The following is a 21135-nucleotide window of genomic DNA, read 5'->3' as shown; positions in this document are numbered from 1 at the left end:
CTCTAAACCCTAGAGATGGTTGTACGTGAAAATCCCAGTGGATCAGCAGTTTTTGAAATCCTCAGACCAGCCCGTCTTGCACCAACAACGATGTTTAAGTCACTTTAATCACCTTTATTCCCCATTCTGATGCCGGTTTGAACTGCAGCTACAGGCCTAAACGCATTGAGATGCTGCCATGTGATTGGCTGATCAGAAATGTGCGTTAACGAGCAGTTGCACCTAATAAAGGTTGTATAAACTTCTCCACTGTAGATGTCAGAATTGTACAACGGAGAATTAGAGCCAAAAATAAAAAATAAAGTCATAATATGAGAATAAAGTCATAATATTATGAGAATAAAGTCGTAATATTTTGAGAATAAAGTCGTAATATTACCAGAATAAAGTCGTAATATTAAATATTTTATAAATATATAAATAGAACTTCACAAGATGCTTAATATTCCTCATTTTAACACAGGGAGAAGATGCTCTTCCTGTTAGAGTTCTCATAAATTATATTCTCATAATATTACAACTTTATTCTCATAATATTACGACTTTATTCTCGCAACATTATGACTTTATTCTCGTAATGTTACGACTTTATTCTCATATTATGACTTTATTCTCGTAATTTCCATTTTTTTTTGTGTCTTAGTTTGGCCCTAATACTCCGTCGTAGAATTGAGTAATGACAATAGAAGCATAAATAAAGGAACACATACAATTACTTCAAGTGTTAACATTGAAAATGTTAGTCGAGGCTTTAACGACCAAAGTGATTGATAAATATCTGACCTTGATGATGTATTGGGAGGAGTTTTTGTCGTCGGCGTGGACGTACAGACGGAGCAGGACGCTCTTGCTGTGCTGGTTCCTCATGGCTGCCAGCGTCTTCAGGAGATTCCACTGAGACTGCGACCACTGATAATCCCCCCCGAGCCCGGCGCCCACCACGGGCCACCGGAACTCCGGCTTTCTAAGAGTCTTCAGTATCGGTTTGGCATCCACCTCCTCCAGCAAACCTTCGTAAACGAGCACACGGGTACGGCCAGCTTTGATTATAATGTGGCTTTCCTTTGATAATCTCTGGATTAAAAGCAACACATTCTACCCTTTTTTCAAAAGCTCATACTACTGTACTTTGCTTCAGCTGGACTATACTTTGGTCAAAATACCACGTAAATCCATCACAAACGCTCCTTTTTCATGGCATGTCTGTACAGCCGGTTTCAGTGGTTAGAACCAATCACTCAAATCTACTCCACCCTCTTTGGAAACCCAGTTCAAATCTTTGCCCAGGCCACTTCAGAGCTGCAGCACGTGCAGTATATTTTGAAACTGGACGGAGATAAAGACCATAAAACTGGAGAACCACTCTAATTTGGGTATGTTATCTGACTAAAGCTTACTGGAAGTGACAGGGTTGAGTTATGTCAGAGTTTTGGAGTACAGTAATCACTCGCTATAACGCGGTTCACCTTTCATGGTCTCGCTGCTTCACGGATTTGCATTGTGCATCCTGTTCTGCATTCTGATTGGCTAAACAGTCTCCCCGCTTCTTCACTTCCTGTGTGTCAATAACATTACCGTTTAATATGTACTGTACATGTATATGTACGTAAAACAGCTTGCCAAATTTAAGTTTGCAAATTTTCTACTACTTAAGGGTTTCACCTATCACGGGTTCTTTTTGGAATGTAACCCCCGTGAAAGACGAGGGATTACTGTATATAATCACTTGAGACACATGAATTACTAAACTAAATTTTACTAAATTTGCTGATTTGCTAATGGCCGGTACTTTTATAGACTGTACGTTGTCTGTGTAAATCTTTTTGTGATGTTCGTTAAATTTGCCGATTTGTTAAATGTAGTTACTTTTATAGAATGTATGTTGTCTATGTAATTTTTTTTGTGATGTTTGTTAGTGTATTTCTGAACTGTATTCTTATTTTTTAATCATATTATTTTATTGTTTTATTGATCGGACCCCAGGAAGAGTAGTTGATGTAAACTACATCAGGTAATGGGGATCCTAATAAAATCAAATAAAATCAAAATTAATGTTCTCAAGCACAGAAAATGTAATATTTTCAAGTAATAGGTCCCATTCAAGAGTTCAGGTCAATGCTGGTTAGGATTAAGGTACGTTTGAGTGGTGGTGCCAGCATGCCAAGGCCGTATGTAAACAGTGTAGGCATGATTTTGTACGTGTCATGTGACTCATGTGACACCAGACTTGCACAGAAACAAGCGTCAAAACGCCAACGCCGTCACGCTCCAAGTCTATTGCAAAGTGAAGAATACAAGTGTGATTTGTGTGGACGGATCTGTGCTTCACGAATAGGCCAACACAGCCACAAATGGTCAAGGAAGTGCACTGGCAAGCATCCATAGTCGATAAACGACTGGCCGCCGACATGTGACTCACCTTCATTCATGCAGGAGCGGTAGAGGATTTTAGCTTTGGTCACTGCTTGCAGTTCATTGGTGTCTGATGGAGCTTCTAATAACTCTGACAAATAAAAAAAAAAAGGATCTTGTTACTTACAGCCAAATCAATAGACAGGACATCTAACTTAATGTTTGAGCTTTTTCCTTTTTTTTTTCCATTAAAACATGACCCCTGCTCATGAAGAAAGTGCAAACCTACTTAGTGACTAAAAAAACTCAGATCAGTCTCAGATTTATCACAAATGGGAACTTCCATACAACATACTGTACAGTATGTGGAACTTTTACTACTTACAAATGTATTTTCTAATTCACCCATGAAAATCAGACAATTTGAAGATGTGTAACACAACTTTGCAAAGCAAATATTCAGGTTTTACATCAACATTTTCATCGTCAGCCTCACAGACGTCATCACTGCATACGGATTGTAACATTTATGGATTTAACGTGGCTTGTTACATTTAACCTGTAAAATATGAGACCATTAGGTTTAAAAGCACGTTATGTAAGAATTTCACTCCAGGCCAGATGAGGGCAGCATGTCACCTGGAGGCGGTGAGGAAGTCAATTTGTCCTGGCAGCAATTCAGTCACCCAACTGGTCTCAAACCACTTTCTCCACATAAATGAGGCGCAACCACACGCACAACATGAGTTTCGTTGAAAATGACTAATTCCAAATGAACGTAGAACAGCTTTAAAGACTCCAACTGTTCATTTGGATTGTGGGTAATGTAGGCCCTGAAATTTATAACTAAAGAGGAATGTTTGTAATAAAAAAATTCCACCTAACCTTTAACACTGTTATAAGACATCTGGCTTCGTTCACAACGCATCCTGAAACTCTGATGACTGTAAAGTTTGCTCCTCTGCTTATTGTTGGTACATTTAAGTATCTTTAAAACTTGGCTTTAGGTGAATTCCCATCCAGGCAGATGTCGTGGACAGGAAACGAACGATCAAAAGTACCTTTGAGTTTGACGTCGACATGCTGCCGCAACCAGGGGTAGATGCCATACGAGGAAGAATCTTCAGGAATGGGGTTTTCCTTCAACCAGCCTCCACAAGAGAAGGTGTAGAAGTCCTGGCAGGGGTTTACAGACCGATCCAGTTTACTCAGAATGGACCCCGCTGCAGGAAGAAGAAACAAAAAAAAAAGGTTCTGATAGTGACAGATAAGTACTCGATGTGGAAATTAACATTTTCACTTTCCCTGCTTTTACCTGCTTCAATGCATTCTGGTGTCAGACAGAACTCCTCCTGACTGGACTTTTGAGAGACTGATGGAAGATGAAACAGATTATGAGGCTCGAGGACAGACGTGTAAAACTCACACAGGGGTCTCGTATACACTTTGCTCCATTTCATAAATACAGTCTGGTTAATTGTTTCAAACAGAAGACTTTCTGTGTAGATCAAGTGTCTTATGAAAAACGTTAAAAGAAACCAGAACATGCTTCATGCTAAAGAAGTTATTAACGTTGTTTTATATTTACATTATGAAAAAAAATGCTGCAAAAATACTGTACATGTTCAAAACTAAATAAAGAAAAAAAAATCCAAAATACACCTTTAGCAATGAATTGTGTTATTTTAAACAGATATTAGATATGATGACAACAATGTGATTATCCTCCCATCTAGTTTAACAGAAAATAGTTAAAAATACTTCCTTTCTCCGATCTCTGCCAGTGTCTGGACAGTTTCCTTTAATTTGAAGAATTAACTCTTATTCTTTATGTCTGCTTCTGTATTTTTCCCGTCATATTTATTTATAAAGCATGCCAATAAAAGAACCAAAGGAATATATAAATAAAAAAGGAAGAGTAAAGTAAAGAGGGCCATTAAAAAACCTGTTCCTAAAATAAATGGGAGAGAAAAATGATTTAAAAATAAATCTAGCTATAGCTTCCCTTCAACTGTATAAAAGTATGTGAGATGTTGTGCATTTGATCTTGATCTCCCTTTGTCACCTTTAGTTAGAAGGACCATCTGTGCAGCTCGGTGGTCTGGAGGAACATACCAGCTGAACAAATGTCAGATTTAAGTTGGAGCAAGACCATGAAATGCGTGATCAGTGGGGTTTTGGAATCAATATTAAATTCAACAGGAAGCCAGTGAAGGAAAGTAAGTACAGAGGAGATGTGTTCATAGTTTTTTGTACCAGTAATGAGTTTTGCTGCAGCATTTTTAATTAATTAGAGACAACGGAGGGAACCCTGACTGATAATTAAATATAATGTTTTTTTGTATTATTGGTACCAGCTGGCCATTTGATCATGATCAAAATTTGATGTTTTACAAACTAACTCTTAAACTTTTATATTTGTAGTGCCTTTAGCCTGATCGGAAGAACACACTACGACACCTACATCCCCAAGTTATTTTTTATTTTATTTCGTTGGCTATATTTTGTTCAATCAATCAATCAATCAATCAATTACTTTATTTGTCCCCAAGGGGGCGATTAGTTTCGCAACAAGAGAAGCACACAATGGGTAAATATACATAAAATATACATACTAAATTACAATAATAGTATAGACTTAAGCTTCACCCACTACCTTTTCCTTCCTGCATTTAAAAGAACAATAGCGGAGGGAACAAAGGAGTGTTTGTATCTGTTAGTCTTTGCAAAAGGGAGTCTAAGCAGTGTACCTGATGGTAGAAACTGAACTGTTGATGTAAGGGATGTGAGCAATCAGACAATACGGAGTTTGCCTTCTTGATCAGCTGTTTGTTATAAAGTTCTTGTAATTTTTGTTGAGCCGACCCGATTATTTTACTGCTTAGACTGTTTATTTCTGTTAGAGAGTGACAGAAATAAATTTGAAATACTTGCTACCTTTAAATATTACCAGATTTAAAAAGAAAACTCCCGCACACCTTCTTCTCACCGTACTCGTGTTTATTGGGCCAACGTTTTGGTCATAGACCTTTTTCAAGGCATCAAACAGATTGGAACAAAAGCTTGTCTATTATAGCCTGGTAGGCCTATGTGGTCCAATCAGGCGCCGCCACACCTACACCTGAGCACCTTCAAACAAGGTCACATACCGAAGTACAGTCAATAAGCATCACCAAAACACAGGGGAAAAAGAAACAACACCCACAAAGTGCATCATGAAATACATCATCAATCAATGACCATCAAATCCAAAGGATGATTATCATTATCATTATCCGGAACTGCTGGGGCTTCTCCCCAGCCCTAACAAAGGCGATGCACTGCCTTGATGGTTGCTGGCTCTTCGATGACCTGCAGCACTTGGTCATGGCGCCAGCGGTAACGGCCATCACCCAGTGCCTTAAGGCAGCAGCTCAGGATGAGCTCCAGCGATCCAGTTCATTGGCAGAGGGGGCACAGTGGGTTCTCGGCCAAGCCCCAGCGGAAGAGGTTGTACGGACTCGGGAGGACGTCGTACACCGACTGGATGAGGAACTTAATCCAGTGTGGCTCAGATCACCATAGCTCTGTCCACGTTATCTTCCGGTCAGCTGCCTCCTCCCATCGGGTCCACGCCCCCTGCTGCCGCATCCCTACTGTCCTACTGCAGCGGGCTTCCTCCACCCCTGCTCGGACCTTCTCCTGGATCAGCAGCCGCCTTTCCTTCCCCTGGGTCTTGTTGTAGGAAGGTCTTGGGTTACTCCTGAGTTCTGCCCGTCCAGAAGCCACTTTTCCAACAAGCTCGCTGCCGCAAGCGGGACTCAGCCTGGTCAACCGCCTCTTGAGCCCTCCACTTCCTGCCTGTCCTCACTTTTATGCCTGCCGAGGAGACTTTGGTGTCACTGTCTCTGTACAGCAGCACCTCTCTTGCTCGGGTGACCATAAACTCCTCCATCAGACTACTGAAGGGCAGTTTCAGCTTGTTGTTCCTCCCGTACAAGGCGATGCTGCTGAGGCTTCGTGGAAGGCCCAACCACTTCCGTAGAAAGGAGCTGACCTTCCTCTCGAAGCACTCGATGGTGTTCATCGGCACGTCATAGACCAGCAGAGGCTTTAAACTTTCCTGGTAACCCTGACTTATCCACTGCTTTCAGCCAGGTTCCCAACTCCTCAGATGTTGCTTGGAGTGCTGGGGTGTCCTTCAGGGTGCAGTCGTAGATCTTGCCTAGACTCTTAACTGGCTTCTCTCCCACAGATGGAATCTGGGTGTCCCCTATTGAGAAGGGAAACCGGTCTGTAACCTTCCCCTTCCTCACCACCAGGGACCTGGACTTGGCTGGCTTGAAGTTCATTCGGGCCCAGCTAATGAAGCGCTCAAGGCCTTCGAGGATCCATCTACAGCCCGGGACTGATGTTGTGGTCATTTCATTTTGGTCTGGTGGATCTTCAGACCACGCGGGGTTCTTGCAGACTTTGCCACATGCACAGACTGCACTCATCATCATTTTTTCATTAGCATTGGTCGTTGCTTAGTTGTCCGTCCTGTTGGGGTGCTCATCCTCCCTCCTCTCGGGCACCCCTGGGGGTATAATACAGTAGGGGTTTTCCGTAGCTTGCTTGTAAAAGGTAAAGGTAAAGTAATACTCAACATAAATTTGTATTTTACATAAATTGGGCTAAAGGGTATACACGAACGCTACAGTATATAAAGAATAGATAATTAAACAAAATTACCCCTCTTATTCATAGATATACAAAAAAATATTAGAAAACTTTTTAAGACAGAATTGGGAGCATTTTTAATTTCTAAATATAATAAACCATTTTTTTTTAAATATCAGGCATCGAAAGAATATGAGGAAAACAGGCAATATGTGATATCCTAACTGAAAACAGCAAGTTTTGATGTAGAACTAAACACTAGTGTGTGGTGTTAATATGCTGCTAAAATTGCTCCCCAACAGGAAGTAGCCTCTGCAGAAAAAAAAAAGTATCATGTTCCAGTCACATGGTTTCAGTGTGAATGCATGACCCTCTGGGAATGATAAGATTACAATAAACATTATTGTATTTTAACTTTTAATAGCCAAGATATTTCCTCATTACATTTTGTGGGAGAATACTAAAACTAAGTAAAGTGTTTTTACCCTGTCAAGGGGTCTGCAGATGTTAATTCACCAAAGCTTAAGGGGTATAATCCATCAAATGCAGAGGTGGAAAAAGTACAAAAATATTGTACTTAAGTAAAAGTACAAATTTTCTGCTTGAAAATTACTTAAGTAAAAGTAAAAAGTACCCATTAAGAAAATTACTTAAGTAAAAGTATAAAAGTACCTCAACTTAAATATATAAAGTACCAAAAAGTACATGGTGTAAAATGTACTTAAGTACAAAAGTAAAAAGTAAAAAGTACAAAGTACAAAGTACAAAATTCAAAGTACAAAATTATTTTCAAAAGGATTGCAAAGAAATGAAGAATCCAAGAATTTGCTTACAACTCCAAATAATGGTGATATTATTCTGACCCCTTTAGCGTTTGTTTCCATTACCCCATTTTAATTTCTCCCTTTGCTCATCACTGCTGCTGTACCCCATTGGCCCCGCTGACAGGGTTCACCCCCAGCCTGTAGTATGCAGTGACAACATTAAGCAGCCCCAGCTGATAAAGGATGAGACTTTTGAACTTTTAAATGCCAAAACCACCTTAGAAGGGGTGGAATCAAAGAATGGTGCGCATAGACACGCGTTGGCTGCCACTCAGGGCTGATTTATGGTTCCGCGTTACACCAACGTACCCTACGGCGAGGCCTCTGCGTCGATTTAACGCGGAACCATAATTCAGGCTTCAGTCCTCATCGGTACTCGACCGCGACGGCGGTTCCTCCGGCCTTCCGGCCCGCCTCTGTGGCGCAACTCTCCCGGGAGCTGCGGCTCCTTCTCGGTATATTCACGCGCCCCCCTTCCTTCCCGTCAGGTGTGCGCGTTAAATCGACGCACACCTTACGCCGTAGGCTACGGCGTAGGTTGTGCGTCGCCGCGTACCCTACGCCGTAGCTCTGCCCCGGTGTAACGCGGAACCATAAATCAGCCCCCCGCTGTGCTGTTCTTTAATTTCTAGCGAGTAACGACGTGTCCAATTTTAAATATAGCGGATTAAAAGTACGATTTTTTCCTTGAAAATGTAACGAAGTAAAAGTAAAAGTACAGAAAAATGAAAGTATCAATAAAAGTACAAATTCTCAAAAATCTTACTTAAGTACAGTAACGAAGTACTTGTACTTCGTTACTTTACACCACTGATCAAATGGCAACATTTATGCCCAGAAACAGTGTATACTGCCTCCTTTAAATAAAGAAAATAAGAAAAACTGCAAAATATTTGTATTGTGCAACAGCACCAGTTGTGTAATAATTACTCCACTTGATTATCAGCAGTGAGTGTAGTAAGCAGCTTTCACACCGGCATCTCTGTGTCCAAGTGGGACAAGCGGAGAGCAGAGAGCAGCTGAGGCAGCGGGAGAGCTCTCACACAGAGTCAACAGTGAAACCTGCCGGCTCCGATTAGGGTCACAGCCTCCACGGTTCAGTTCTGTGTGTCGGAGACGGTGTCGCATCTGCTCAACTCAACTTCCAAACAAACTACATAGTTATTTTCAGCGGAAGCTGAATGTTTGAAGCTGAATATGTTTTAATATCAAGTCATGAGCAAGTCTTGACTTGTGTGCGAGAACATGTCAGATACGTGACATAAACGTGGCTGTCAGCTCTGATTACTCCACACACTCGGGATGAGAGCAAGCAGAACACGGCACAGACACCCCGATAAGCCTCTCTTTGTTTACTCGCAGATTGGCCGCGGGTTTACCCCTCCACTTCCTCTCCTAGAAGGTGAACCTCTCCATAACCTTTTGTGTGATGTGGCTCTGCGGCGGAGCAGAGGCTGCACACAGCAGACAGATTTAGAAACTAAAATCCCAATTGTGAACGGATGAGTTGAGCGTTACCGAGCTGCGCCGCAAAGTCTGACCCACTGAGGTCCGGCGCTCTTGTTTTCTGACTGCAGCCGCTCGTGGGAGTTGCCTCATGGCGACGCCACTTTTACTACGAACGAGCACGGCAAGTCCGACCCTGACACGACCTGCGTGGCTTGGCAGGGACTCGGCAGGCCCCCGCTAGGAATGGGCGATATTTTACCATTCATGATGTACCGTCAAAAAAATTCCCCACGGTAAGAATTTATCATCTCGCGGTAGGAAGGAAGGAAGGAAGGAAGGAAGGAAGGAAGGAAGGAAGGAAGGAAGGAAGGAAGGAAGGAAGGAAGGAAGGAAGGAAGGAAGGATATGAGCCAGAAAGAAAGAAAGAAAAGAAAGAAAGAAAGAAATGAGCCAGAAAGAAAGAAAGAAAGAAAGAAAGAAAGAAAGAAAGAAAGAAAGAAAGAAAGAAAGAAAGAAAGAAAGAAAGAAAGAAAGAAAGAAAGAAAGAAAGAAAGAAAGAAAGAAAGAAAGAAAGAAAGAAAGAAAGAAAGAAAGAAAGAAAGAAAGAAAGAAAGAAAGAAAGAAAGAAAGAAAGAAAGAAAGAAAGAAAGAAAGAAAGAAGAAGAAAGAAAGAAATGAGCCAGAAAGAAAGAAAGAAAGAAATGGGCCTGAAAGAAAGAAAGATATGAGCCAGAAAGAAAAGAAAGAAAGAAAGAAAGAAAGAAATGAGCCAGAAAGAAAGAAAGAAAGAAAGAAAGAAAGAAATGAGCCAGAAAGAAAGAAAGAAAGAAAGAAATGAGCCAGAAAGGAAAGAAAGAAAGAAGAAGAAAGAAATGAGCCAGAAAGAAAGAAAGAAAGAAAGAAAGAAAGAAAGAAGAAAGGAAAGAAAGAAAGAAAGAAAAGAAAGAAAGAAAGAAAGAAAGAAAAGAAAGAAAAGAAAGAAAGAAAGAAAGAAAGAAAGAAAGAAAGAAAGAAAGAAAGAAAGAAAGAAAGAAGAAATGAGCCAGAAAGAAAGAAAGAAAGAAAGAAAGAAAGAAAGAAAGAAAGAAAGAAAGAAAGAAAGAAAGAAAGAAAGAAAGAAAGAAAGAAAGAAAGAAAGAAAAGAAATGAGCCAGAAAGAAAGAAAGAAAGAAAGAAATGAGCCAGAAAGAAAGAAAGAAAGAAAGAAATGAGCCAGAAAGAAAGAAAGAAAGAAAGAAGAAATGAGCCAGAAAGAAAGAAAGAAAGGAGCAAGAAAGAAAGAAAGAAAGAAAGAAAGAAAAGAAAGAAAGAAAGAAAGAAAGAAAGAAAGAAAAAGAAATGAGCCAGAAAGAAAGAAAGAAAGAAAGAAAGAAAGAAATGAGCCAGAAAGAAAGAAAGAAAGAAAGAAATGAGCCAGAAAGAAAGAAAGAAAGAAACTAAAATCCCAATTGTGAACGGATGAGTTGAGCGTTACCGAGCTGCGCCGCAAAGTCTGACCCACTGAGGTCCGGCGCTCTTGTTTTCTGACTGCAGCCGCTCGTGGGAGTTGCCTCATGGCGACGCCACTTTTACTACGAACGAGCACGCAAGTCCGACCCTGACACGACCTGCGTGGCTTGGCAGGGACTCGGCAGGCCCCCGCTAGGAATGGGTGATATTTTACCATTCATGATATACCGAGAAAGAAAGAAAGAAAGAAAGAAAGAAAGAAAGAAAGAAAGAAAGAAAGAAAGAAAGAAAGAAAGAAAGAAAGAAAGAAAGAAAGAAATGAGCCTGAAAGAAAGAAAGAAAGAAAGAAAGAATGAAATGAGCCAGAAAGAAAGAAAGAAAGAAAGAAAGAAAGAAATGAGCCTGAAAGAAAGAAAGAAAGAAAGAAAGAAAGAAATGAGCAAGAAAGAAAGAAAGAAAGAAAAGAAAGAAAGAAAGAAGAAAGAAAGAAAGAAAGAAATGAGCCAGAAAGAAAGAAAGAAAGAAAGAAAGAAAGAAATGAGCCTGAAAGAAAGAAAGAAAGAAAGAAATGAGCCTGAAAGAAAGAAAGAAAGAAAGAAAGAAAGAAAAGAAAGAAAGAAAGAAAGAAAGAAAGGAAAGAAAGAAAGAAAGAAAGAAAGAAAGAAAGAAAGAAAGAAAGAAAGAAGAAAGAAAGAAAGAAAGAAAGAAAGAAGATTCCCGTTGATACGTTTTTGTGTAACAAACATGGCGGATCTGAGTCATTCCAGTTTTGCAGTACAGGTGTAACTCATTTAATTGGTTTTTATTAATTAAATGTAATTGGTGTACTTTAGTAGTATTTAGTATCTTTTAGAGCAGTGATTTGGGGCTCCAAAGACTGAATGTGGGGATAGATTTATAGTTACAAAGGTGGAGTTGAATTGGTATTTTTTTTATCGTCATTTTTATCATTAATCGGGGATAAATGCCAGAAATTATCGTGATACATTTTTTAGTCCATACCGCCCATCCCTAGCCCCCGCACACACGCACTGATACACCTTATAATCATTACTGACATGCCAAAAACAAGCCACCAGCAGGAAGATGTACGAGTCCCACGCTCCTAAAAATTATTAAAAGCCACCACTTGGCATTCCTGGGTCTGGTTAATCGCACGGCTGGAGTCTAGAGGAGGGGCTGCTCTGGAGTCGGTGAGTGGGACTCGACTGCAGGCAGAGGCGCTGGAACATAATTACACTTGAGTGCCACCACAAAAATGCTGACATCCTCAATAACCTAAAGCAGAGGCAGAAAAAAGCAAAACAATAGTTACCCCACCCAGACAAGTACCCCTCCCAGCTATGACCATCCTCAAAACCGCACACCATCAAACCTACGGAAACTGTTTCCATGAACTCTTAAAGGAACGCTTAGACATGAGATATTTAACTGTCGCCCAGCGGTAAATACTAGCTTGGCATGGAGACTTGAAACGCGAGGAAACAGCTGGCCTGGCTCTGTCCAGGCGTCGTTTCGAAAATATTCTTACTGGAAACCCTACGGCTCTTTAGGTCAATGCTTTAAGTTCATTTAATCACAACTAGGGCTGTGTAATCAATCAATGTTTAATCATAATCTCAATTTTTGGCAAAAACTGTACTTTTTATAAAAACATTATTTTGCCACATATGCTTTTCTGTGTTCTGATTATTCTTTCTGATTACTATATGTGACTAATCCCTTCTTCTCTACATTTTATTTGGACTGAAATTTAGCTTACTCTGAAAAGTTCAACATTTTTGAGTTCGGTTTGGCAAATGCAATATACTTCAAAAGCTAGTGGATGATTCTTTTAATCAATCATGATTTAAATCTTGACCATAATTGTCGTGATTATGATTTCCCACAATGGAGGGACCCGTATCAACATCTTATGCCTTATTTTGAGCTTTAAAAGGGTTTTTTAAACCAGTTTTGTCTCATGTTTCACTCACAGCAACAGGCTAAAACGAGGATGGTTTCATCATCAAATGAATGTTGCAGGAAATCCCGGAACTGCTTTGGATTCTAACTATGAAATTTACAATTTTTTGATTTATCAGCAAAAACTGACCTTCGTTTTGACGAGTTACAAAGTCATGAAGAAGCCACGGAGAGGAAACAGCAGATTTGCATGTTCTCACTGATGATGTCCCAGATAAAACCCAATCTTCTTAGTACATCTTAGATCAATATCATGAATATCTGTAGCATCCGTGCAATAACTGTGCAACTTAATTGGATAAATAGAAATTAAAAGTACAATTTTATGTATTTATTTTGAAGTAGAAGAGGTTTCTCTGACATATTATTGACGGAAAAAGACGGACACAAACAGCAATTTCTCTTGGATCATCCATAAAATATGTGAGCATAAACTTCCATCGTGTTTACAAATTAAATGTCCAGTGTAAACAGTGACCTCTAGTGGCTTAAATCACAAATTGCAACCAAATGACCATCCCCCTGACCCAGGTGAGCTCTAGAGCGAGTGTTTTGGTTTTGTTCCTTCAGGAACACCGTGGTAACCTTGCAGTGGAACGTGGCTGCCGGTCGTGCACGGGGCTCCGTGGGCTGACTGTTGCCTCACAGCAATAAGGTTGCTTTGGAGGTGCATGTTCTCCTGTGGGTTAACTCTGGGTACCCCGGGGTAGGGACTAAAAAATGTGTCCTAATAATTTCTGGCATTGTTCCCGATAACGATAAAAATTATGATTAAAAAAAATACCAATTCAACTCCACCTTTGTAACTATAAATCTATCACCACATTCAGTCTTTGGAGCCCCCAAAACACTGCTCTAAAACAATACTAAATGCTACTAAACTACACCAATTAAATTGAATTAATAAAAACCAATTAAATAAGTACACCTGTACTGCAAAACTGTAATGACTCAGATCCGCCATGTTTGTTACACAAAAACCTCATCAACAGGAATTTATCCTTCTTTCTTTCTTTCTTTCTTTCTTTTCTTTCTTTTTCTTTCTTTTCTTTTCTTTCTTTTCTTTCTTTCTTCTTCTTTCTTTCTTTCTTTCTTTCTTTTCCTTTCTTTCTTTCTTTCTTTCTTTCTTTCTTTCTTTCTGGCTCATATCTTTCTTTCTTTCTTTCAGCTCATATCTTTCTTTCTTTCTTTCAGGCTCATTTCTTTCTTTCTTTCTTTCTTTCAGGCTCATTTCTTTCTTTCTTTCTTTCTTTCTTTCTTTCTTTCAGGCTCATATCTTTCTTTCTTTCTTTCAGGCTCATATCTTTCTTTCTTTCTTTCAGGCTCATTTCTTTCTTTCTTTCTTTCTGGCTCATTTCTTTCTTTCTTTCTTTCTTGTTCTTTTCTTTCTTTCTTTCTTTCTTTCTTTCTTTTCTTTCTTTCTTTCTTTCTTTCTTGTCTTCTCTTTTCTTTCTTTCTTTCTTTCTTTCTTTCTTTCAGGCTCATATCTTTCTTTCTTTCTTTCTTTCTTTCAGGCTCATTTTCTTTCTTTCTTTCTTTCTTCTCTTTCAGGCTCATTTCTTTCTTTCTTTCTTCTTCTTTCTTTCTTTCTTTCTTTCTTTCTGGCTCATATCTTTCTTTCTTTCTTTCTTTCTGGCTCATATCTTTCTTTCTTTCTTTCTTTCTTTCTGGCTCATATCTTTCTTTCTTCTTTCTTTCTTTCTGGCTCATATCTTTCTTTCTTTCTTTCTGGCTCATATCTTTCTTTCCTTTCTTTCTGGTTCTTTCTTTCTGGCTCATATCTTTCTTTCTTTCTTTCTGGCTCATATCTATCTTTCTATCTTTCTTTCTTTCTTTCTTTCTTTCTTCTTTCTTTCTTCTTTCGTCTTCTTTCTTTCTTTCTTTCTTTCTTTCTTTCTTTCTTTCCTTTCTTTCTTTCTTTCTTTCTTTCTTTCTTTCTTTCTTTCTTTCTTTCTTTCTTTCTTTCTTTCTTTCTTTCTTTCTTTCTTTCTTTCTTTCTTTCTTTCTTTCTTTCTTTCTTTCTTTCTTTCTTTCTTTCTTTCTTTCTTTCTTTCTTTCTTTCTTTCTTTCTTTCTTTCTTTCTTTCTTTCTTTCTTTCTTTCTTTCTTTCTTTCTTTCTTTCTTTCTTTCTTTCTTTCTTTCTTTCTTTCTTTCTTCTTCTTTCTTTCTTTCTTTCTTTCTTTCTTTCTTTTCTTTCTTTCTTTCTTTCTTTCCGCGAGATGACAAATTCTTACCGTGGGAATTTTTTGGACGGTACTGTATATCGTGAACGGTAAAATATCACCCATTCCTAGCCCGGGGTCTCACTATCCAAATGATGGGTATGATAGGTTCATTGATTCCAACTCATCGATACAATTAAGTGTGAGTAGAGTAGTGTCCCCTGAACCGGCTGCAGAAGATCTCCGTTACCATAAATAGGAATAAACCCTGAGTCTATAGTAACGAGTACAAACCTTTGCATGTGTACAACAGTTTGTACAGACATCTCTGTCTGCCCAATAAATGCAAGAGACAAAGAGTTCATGGCCTCTCCTTCCACTGAACTGGATCAGTGTTTGTATTGACATGAATTATACATTTATGTCAAGTGTCAGAGCTAGAGAAGAAGTTTAGACTACCGTGGTTTGCCTGCAGGAACACCCCTGTACCACTTTAGAGAAATAACATTTATGCCTTAACATTTAGCTACAAATATAGATTCTGTTCTTTCTCAAAACTACTTTTATTCATGTTGTCTTGGTCGCTAATGAAAGTTTACACTCCCTACAATGTAATAACAGACCTGGGGTTGCTGAGAGGCTGGGATGTTGATTTAAAGCGAACACTGTTGCAACATCAACCACATACAAATCTTGTCTTGCTCTCTGAGGGGAGTTTTGCCGCCTCTCTGTTAGACACTTATCCAGCATTTATCTCACCCACTGCCTGTGAGACTTTACAGAAGTCAAACTGAACCGGGAAGCAATTGTTCTGTTCTAATATGTCTTTACTTTTTATACTATTCTTTATTGTAACGCCATAAAAACCATCTGCTCTTATAGGGTCTTAGTTTAAGTTAAGTGGAAAATCTTTATGACACTTTTTCCATTCTCCTACTGTTGATTAAACAAACTTATTAAATAAATAAATAATAATATATACCCCCTTACTGGTTCCATTAAGAGTCGTTTATATCCTGCTGATCACCAGCCTGTGATGAACTGATATAGACGTCTATAAAAGCAGGTTTCTTTTTCCATCATTTTGCTACTTTGGAGGATTCTGGTGTACAGGAATGTCTCAGAAAATTAGAATATTGTGATAAAGTTCTTTATTTTCTGTAATGCAATTAAAAAAAACAAAAATGGCATACATTCTGGATTCATTACAAATCAACTGAAATATTGCAAGCTTTTAATTATTTTAATATTGCTGATTATGGCTTACAGTTTAAGATTAAGATTCCCAGAATATTCTAATTTTTTGAGATAGGATATTTGAGTTTTCTTAAACTGTAAGCCATGATCAGCAATATTAAAATAATAAAAGGCTTGCAATATTTCAGTTGATTTTTAATGAACCCAGAATGTATGACATTTTTGTTTTTGTAATTGCATTACAGAAAATCACAATATTCAAATTTTCGGACACAGTCCTGTATGTTAACACAACGCCAAGGGGGAAAGACATCAACGATGGTCTGAGAGAAGCAACTTTTGCTGCACAAGAATCTGAAAAGGCTCATGAAGACTTTCAAAACAATTCAGTTCAACGTTGTTCGGTAAGTTAGATGAACATCAAACCCAAGTGAGAGGGTTTTTAAAGTGTTATTGTTGATTGACACACACCGCCTGCTGCCTGCACACAAAGAAACTAGTCCACTCCACACAAATCCCTGCCAACTAACTCCTTCATTCTGCAGCCAGAACGGCCCGAACACAAATTCCTACACATGACAGAGAGGCCACGTTTCCCAGAGTACACTCTGACTCCTGCGTACGCACATGTGTGAAACCCTACATGGCCCAAAAATAGTTTGACACAAGTTACCCGCCAGCCCTCCGCAAGGCTCCCAGCAGTCCGCTCGTGTGTTATGACAGTCTGCACATGCTGTAATCTTAGGAGACCGACCCATACATTCAACTCCTTACAAATTATAGCGTAGGATAAAGGGAAATGTGTATTTATTGTGCGTGTGCGTGTGTGTGTGTGTGTGTGTGTGTGTGCGGGGACTTACCCAGTATGACAGCGAGCAGCAGAGCGACACAGAGACACACACACATGGCCAGAGCGATCTTGTAGAGACGATTGCTGCCCCTCTCAGGTTTAACCCCTCCACTATCTAAATGCTCCAGCTCCATGGCTTATGATGTCACAAAAAAAGGAAAAAAAAGTCACAATCTTAAAAACTTAAAGTAAAAAAATGAATAAAAAATCTGCAAAAAATGTTAAATGCAAAAGAAATTAAATTTTCTAGAAAAATTAAATCCAAAAAAGTCAAAAAAAATCTTTGAAAACTAAAAATGGAAAAAAAAGGAACTTTAAAGTGTTTTTTCCTCCAATTCAACAGCACAAACTTGATCCACTTTGCCAATCTGTCTTCCTTTCTGTGCTGTTATTTGTCTATGAGCAGCTCCTCTAACTCTCCTCCCCGACACTCCGCCTCCATCCCTCCATCCCTCCCTCCATCTCTCATCCCTCCCTCCATCCCTCCAACTGGGAATGAAAGGACCAGCCCTTCCAGTGAGATGAGCAGAGGTCATTTATTAAAAATCCCTGCTCAGACCAGAGCCTTATCTGGTGGTGGCTCTGTCATGCATTAGCGGCTGCGCCTCATTTTTATGACTCCAGCATAAATGCAAAATGTGTCTAATCTCGTGTACAGAACAGCGGGGCGCTCTGCTCCAAATGTTGATCAGATCTGACAGTCACTGGACCAGAACAACATCAGACAGGACACTGATTAGAGCTGACTAATCTGATGATGCTGCTGCCTGTAAAAAAACACCAAAAGCAGTTTTTTCTGAAGCCCTAAAGGTGATGATGGCAGTGACACAACCGCTCCTGCATCCAGCGGCCTTCAACCCGACCACTCACCGCCGTAAAACCTCTTTTTGACACGTGCTCATTAGGGTTTGGGGTGTCAGCCACAAAGTCCTTATATAGACGTAACTTCCTGCGCTGCTTCAAACAGCCATTCATCATGCAGAGCCAGACCACGATGCCATTGTTTGCCGCTGCTGCTTCTGCTGCTGCTGCTGCTCACAATCACATCTTTCCTGTTTAAATTATATCGTGTCAAATCTCAGCCGGGGCCCAACTTCCCCGTTTTTGGCTCCAATTTTTTAATGTCGTGCGGTTTACAGACTGGCATTCCACAGCCGGTGGGTTGCACCAGCTTATTAAATATTCATTAGTGAGTTTGACAGAAAAAAGTTTTTGAAATCACAAGGACGAATGTCACTGGTTCAACGCAGAAGCATAAATCCTGCTTTACTCCAGGGAAAACCGATGGACCCTCGTGTAATCCGCCCACATGTGCTCTACAAGTGGTATTGCCACATAGAAAAGCTATACAACTAGAGAAGTACAACAGATGAAATGAAGTACATCATTATTTATCCTGATTTACTTTTTCAGCCGTTCTGTAGTAGATTTTCTTTAGTGTTTGGATCATTGTCATCCGAGCCCGAGTTGTGGGACTGATGGCCTCAAAGCCCACATCATCAGCTTTTTACCACCGTGCTCGGCAGTTGCTTGGAGGCGTTTGCTTATTCATGCTCCCCTGAGGAGAGACGACTGATTTAGCTTTGCTCATCACTTTTTATTTGATATTTCCCAACACATTCAGTCAAAGGCCCAATCTCAATTCTCCCCCTACTTTTCTCCACTCGCCCTTCTTTTCTTCACTCGCCCTTCTCCGCCGCGTAACCTACGCCGTAGGCTCTGCGTCGATTTAACGTGGAACCATAAAACTGCTCCGCTATCTTCACTTCAGCTTTATCTGAAAGTGTGTAAATTACTCAGATAACAGCTTTGTGGTTTCTGAAAACTATTATATCAGAAACATCCAAAACAAATCTGACGAGTCACAGGATTATTTCTCTCTATTTCTCACAAAAAAATGCTTGCTCCCTCGGTCACAATCTGAGACGAGTCTGCCTGTTTGCCCTCGGTCGGCGAGTCAAATCGACGCAGAGCCTACGGCGTAGGTTACGTAGCCTACGGAGTAACCTAACAGCCTTTACTCTGGCGCGATTTTCGCGAGCAATGGACAAAAAAGGGATTATGTACATTCACTGAGTGAATCTTATGAAAGTAAAATATATATTTGTCGCTAGAAATGTAATCAAAACTCATTTTTATGCAGAAACTAAGTCAAAATATTGATTTTTTTTCACTAAAAAATAAAAAAATGTCCACCATGGTTTTTTTGGATTCAGTTGGCAAATGACGACGAAAAGCATTCTGGGAAATTTTTATACCCCCTCGCTCGCGAAGTCAGCATCTGAAGGCTGCGTCCCAATACTCCCCCTCGCCCTCGTTTTCTTCACTAACCCTAACTTTTGCGCGTTCCCGTGAAGGTAGTGGTGTCCCAATTCCTCTTTTCACCTAGGGGGAGGGGGCATAACGAGGGCTAGGGGCTGAGAATAGCCCCTTCAAATCGAGGGATTTCAGATGCTGACTTCGCGAGCGAGGGGGAATGAAAATTTCCCAGAATGCTTTTGCCGTCGGCTCTGCGTCGATTTGACTCGCCGACCGAAGGCAAACAGGCAGACTCGTCTCAGAGAAATAGAGAGAAATAATCCTGTGACTCGTCAGATTTGTTTTGGATGTTTCTGATATAATAGTCTTCAGAAACCACAAAGTAATCCAGCTGTTATCTGGGTAATTTACACACTTTCAGATAAAGTTGTAGAAGATCACGCCAGAATAAAGGGATTTATGGTTCCGCGTTACACCAACGCAGAGCCTACAGCGGAGGTTACGTAACCTACGCCGTAACGTCTGCGTCGTTGTACGCGGCGTCGCGCGCAGTACGCCGCGCAGTACGCCGTACCCTACGCCGTACCCTACGCCGTACCCTACGCCGTAGGCTCTGCGTCAATTTAATGCGGACCCAAACTCCGGAGCCGGCAGACAGAAATCTCTAAATTTCGGAGCAAATTTCTTAACAGGCGTAGCTACAACTGTTAGATCTCATCTATTAAACCAACATCTTCCTAAATTATTTATTTCAGCCGGCGTAATTCTCAACAGAGCTGCGTCCCTGGAGAGAGTTTCTCTCCCGGGACGACGCAGCAGCTTGACCCGGCGGATACGTCTCTTCTCGGGCTGTGAGCTGAGGCTGCTCCCCGGGGGCGGCGGCTCTTCTCATCTCCGAAAACATCGGGTCAAATTTCTTAACAGGCGTTATTTGGATAAACTGAGCCCAGGTTGCGGATCTTAAGGTTACCTTTATGCCTGAAAAAATATTAAAACTTAATAAAGTGGCATATTAACAGCGCTACAGCTGAACTTAAAACAGCTTTTGGCTCTCAGCTTCCTGATCAGGGAAGGGATGAAAACGAGGGGTAGGGGGAGAAATGGGACAGGCACCTGGGCCAAGTGCCCTAAAATCTCCCCCTTCTTTTTTAGGGCTTAGGGAAGAAAAGAAGTGCGAGTGGAGAAAAGAAGGGCGAGTGAAGTTGAATTGGGATTGGCCCGAAATCACTCGCTATGAAGGGGCTATTCTCAGCCCCTCGCTCTCGTTATGCCCACTCCCCCTAGGTGACAAGAGGAATTGGGACACCACTACCTTCACGGGAACGCGCAAAATTTAGGGGGAGGGATCAAAACGAAGGCAAGGGGGAGTATTGGCACGCACCCAAAATCAGCAAATTTTGTACCTCGTGAGTTTTTATTTTTACTTATTTTTAGTTGGCTGGCTTTAGTACAACCACTGTAACTACATCTTTTAAGTCAGAATGATGTTTCAATCCCAGTTTTGAAAGTTCTTGCATAGCAGCAGCAGCAGAGACAGTTTACTATCACTAAAATAGTTGAGACGTTGAAAAAATGTATTAAAATAAAGGAGACTGAAGAGATAAACCAAGGGCCGATGTCTGGATACAGACCTGTGAGCCAGAACATGACTGCTCTCTGCCCTCCTCCCGCCTCACATCCAGCATCCTCCAGCAGACATCCATGTCTGTTTACGCTAACGTCCCTCCAGGCTGTCGTTAGAGGGAGATAAGCAGCAGCAGCACACCAGCACACACAAGCAATCAGTCAGCATGGAGGGGAAAGTTTTAAAACAATCAGCCCTCAAAGAGCCTTATCTTAACACAAACAGACACAGAAGGCACCGCGCTCCTGTCCTCTCACACGCTGAACTAATTACTGTACACTGAAGAAGCAGAGTGAACCTGCTGACAGAGGTGTCTGCTCTTCTTCACTAAACGCACCTCCGTCGCTGAGACGCTCAGTATTT

At 40.5% G+C, this 21135-nt stretch overlaps 1 protein-coding gene across 1 annotated transcript in view; it reads right to left on the bottom strand.

The window, feature by feature from the left end:
• Positions 1-17100, bottom strand: part of phex (phosphate regulating endopeptidase homolog, X-linked) — a 36159-nt gene extending 19059 nt beyond the window's left edge. The window contains exons 1-5 of the mRNA XM_061713185.1: positions 16900-17100; positions 3668-3724; positions 3414-3575; positions 2420-2503; positions 784-1010 (exon numbers count right to left, since the gene is read on the bottom strand). Of these exons, the coding sequence (XP_061569169.1) occupies positions 784-1010; positions 2420-2503; positions 3414-3575; positions 3668-3724; positions 16900-17023 (654 nt within the window). The 5' untranslated portion in view covers positions 17024-17100. The remainder of the gene's footprint in view (positions 1-783; positions 1011-2419; positions 2504-3413; positions 3576-3667; positions 3725-16899) is intronic.
• Positions 17101-21135: the final 4035 nt, after the last annotated feature.

This window comes from Cololabis saira, chromosome 22 (genome assembly GCF_033807715.1).
Source record: "Cololabis saira isolate AMF1-May2022 chromosome 22, fColSai1.1, whole genome shotgun sequence".
In the NCBI taxonomy this organism is placed as follows: domain Eukaryota; kingdom Metazoa; phylum Chordata; class Actinopteri; order Beloniformes; family Belonidae; genus Cololabis; species Cololabis saira.
The sequence above is the reverse complement of the archived record's forward strand: the minus strand, read 5'-3'. Positions and strand labels throughout refer to the sequence as shown.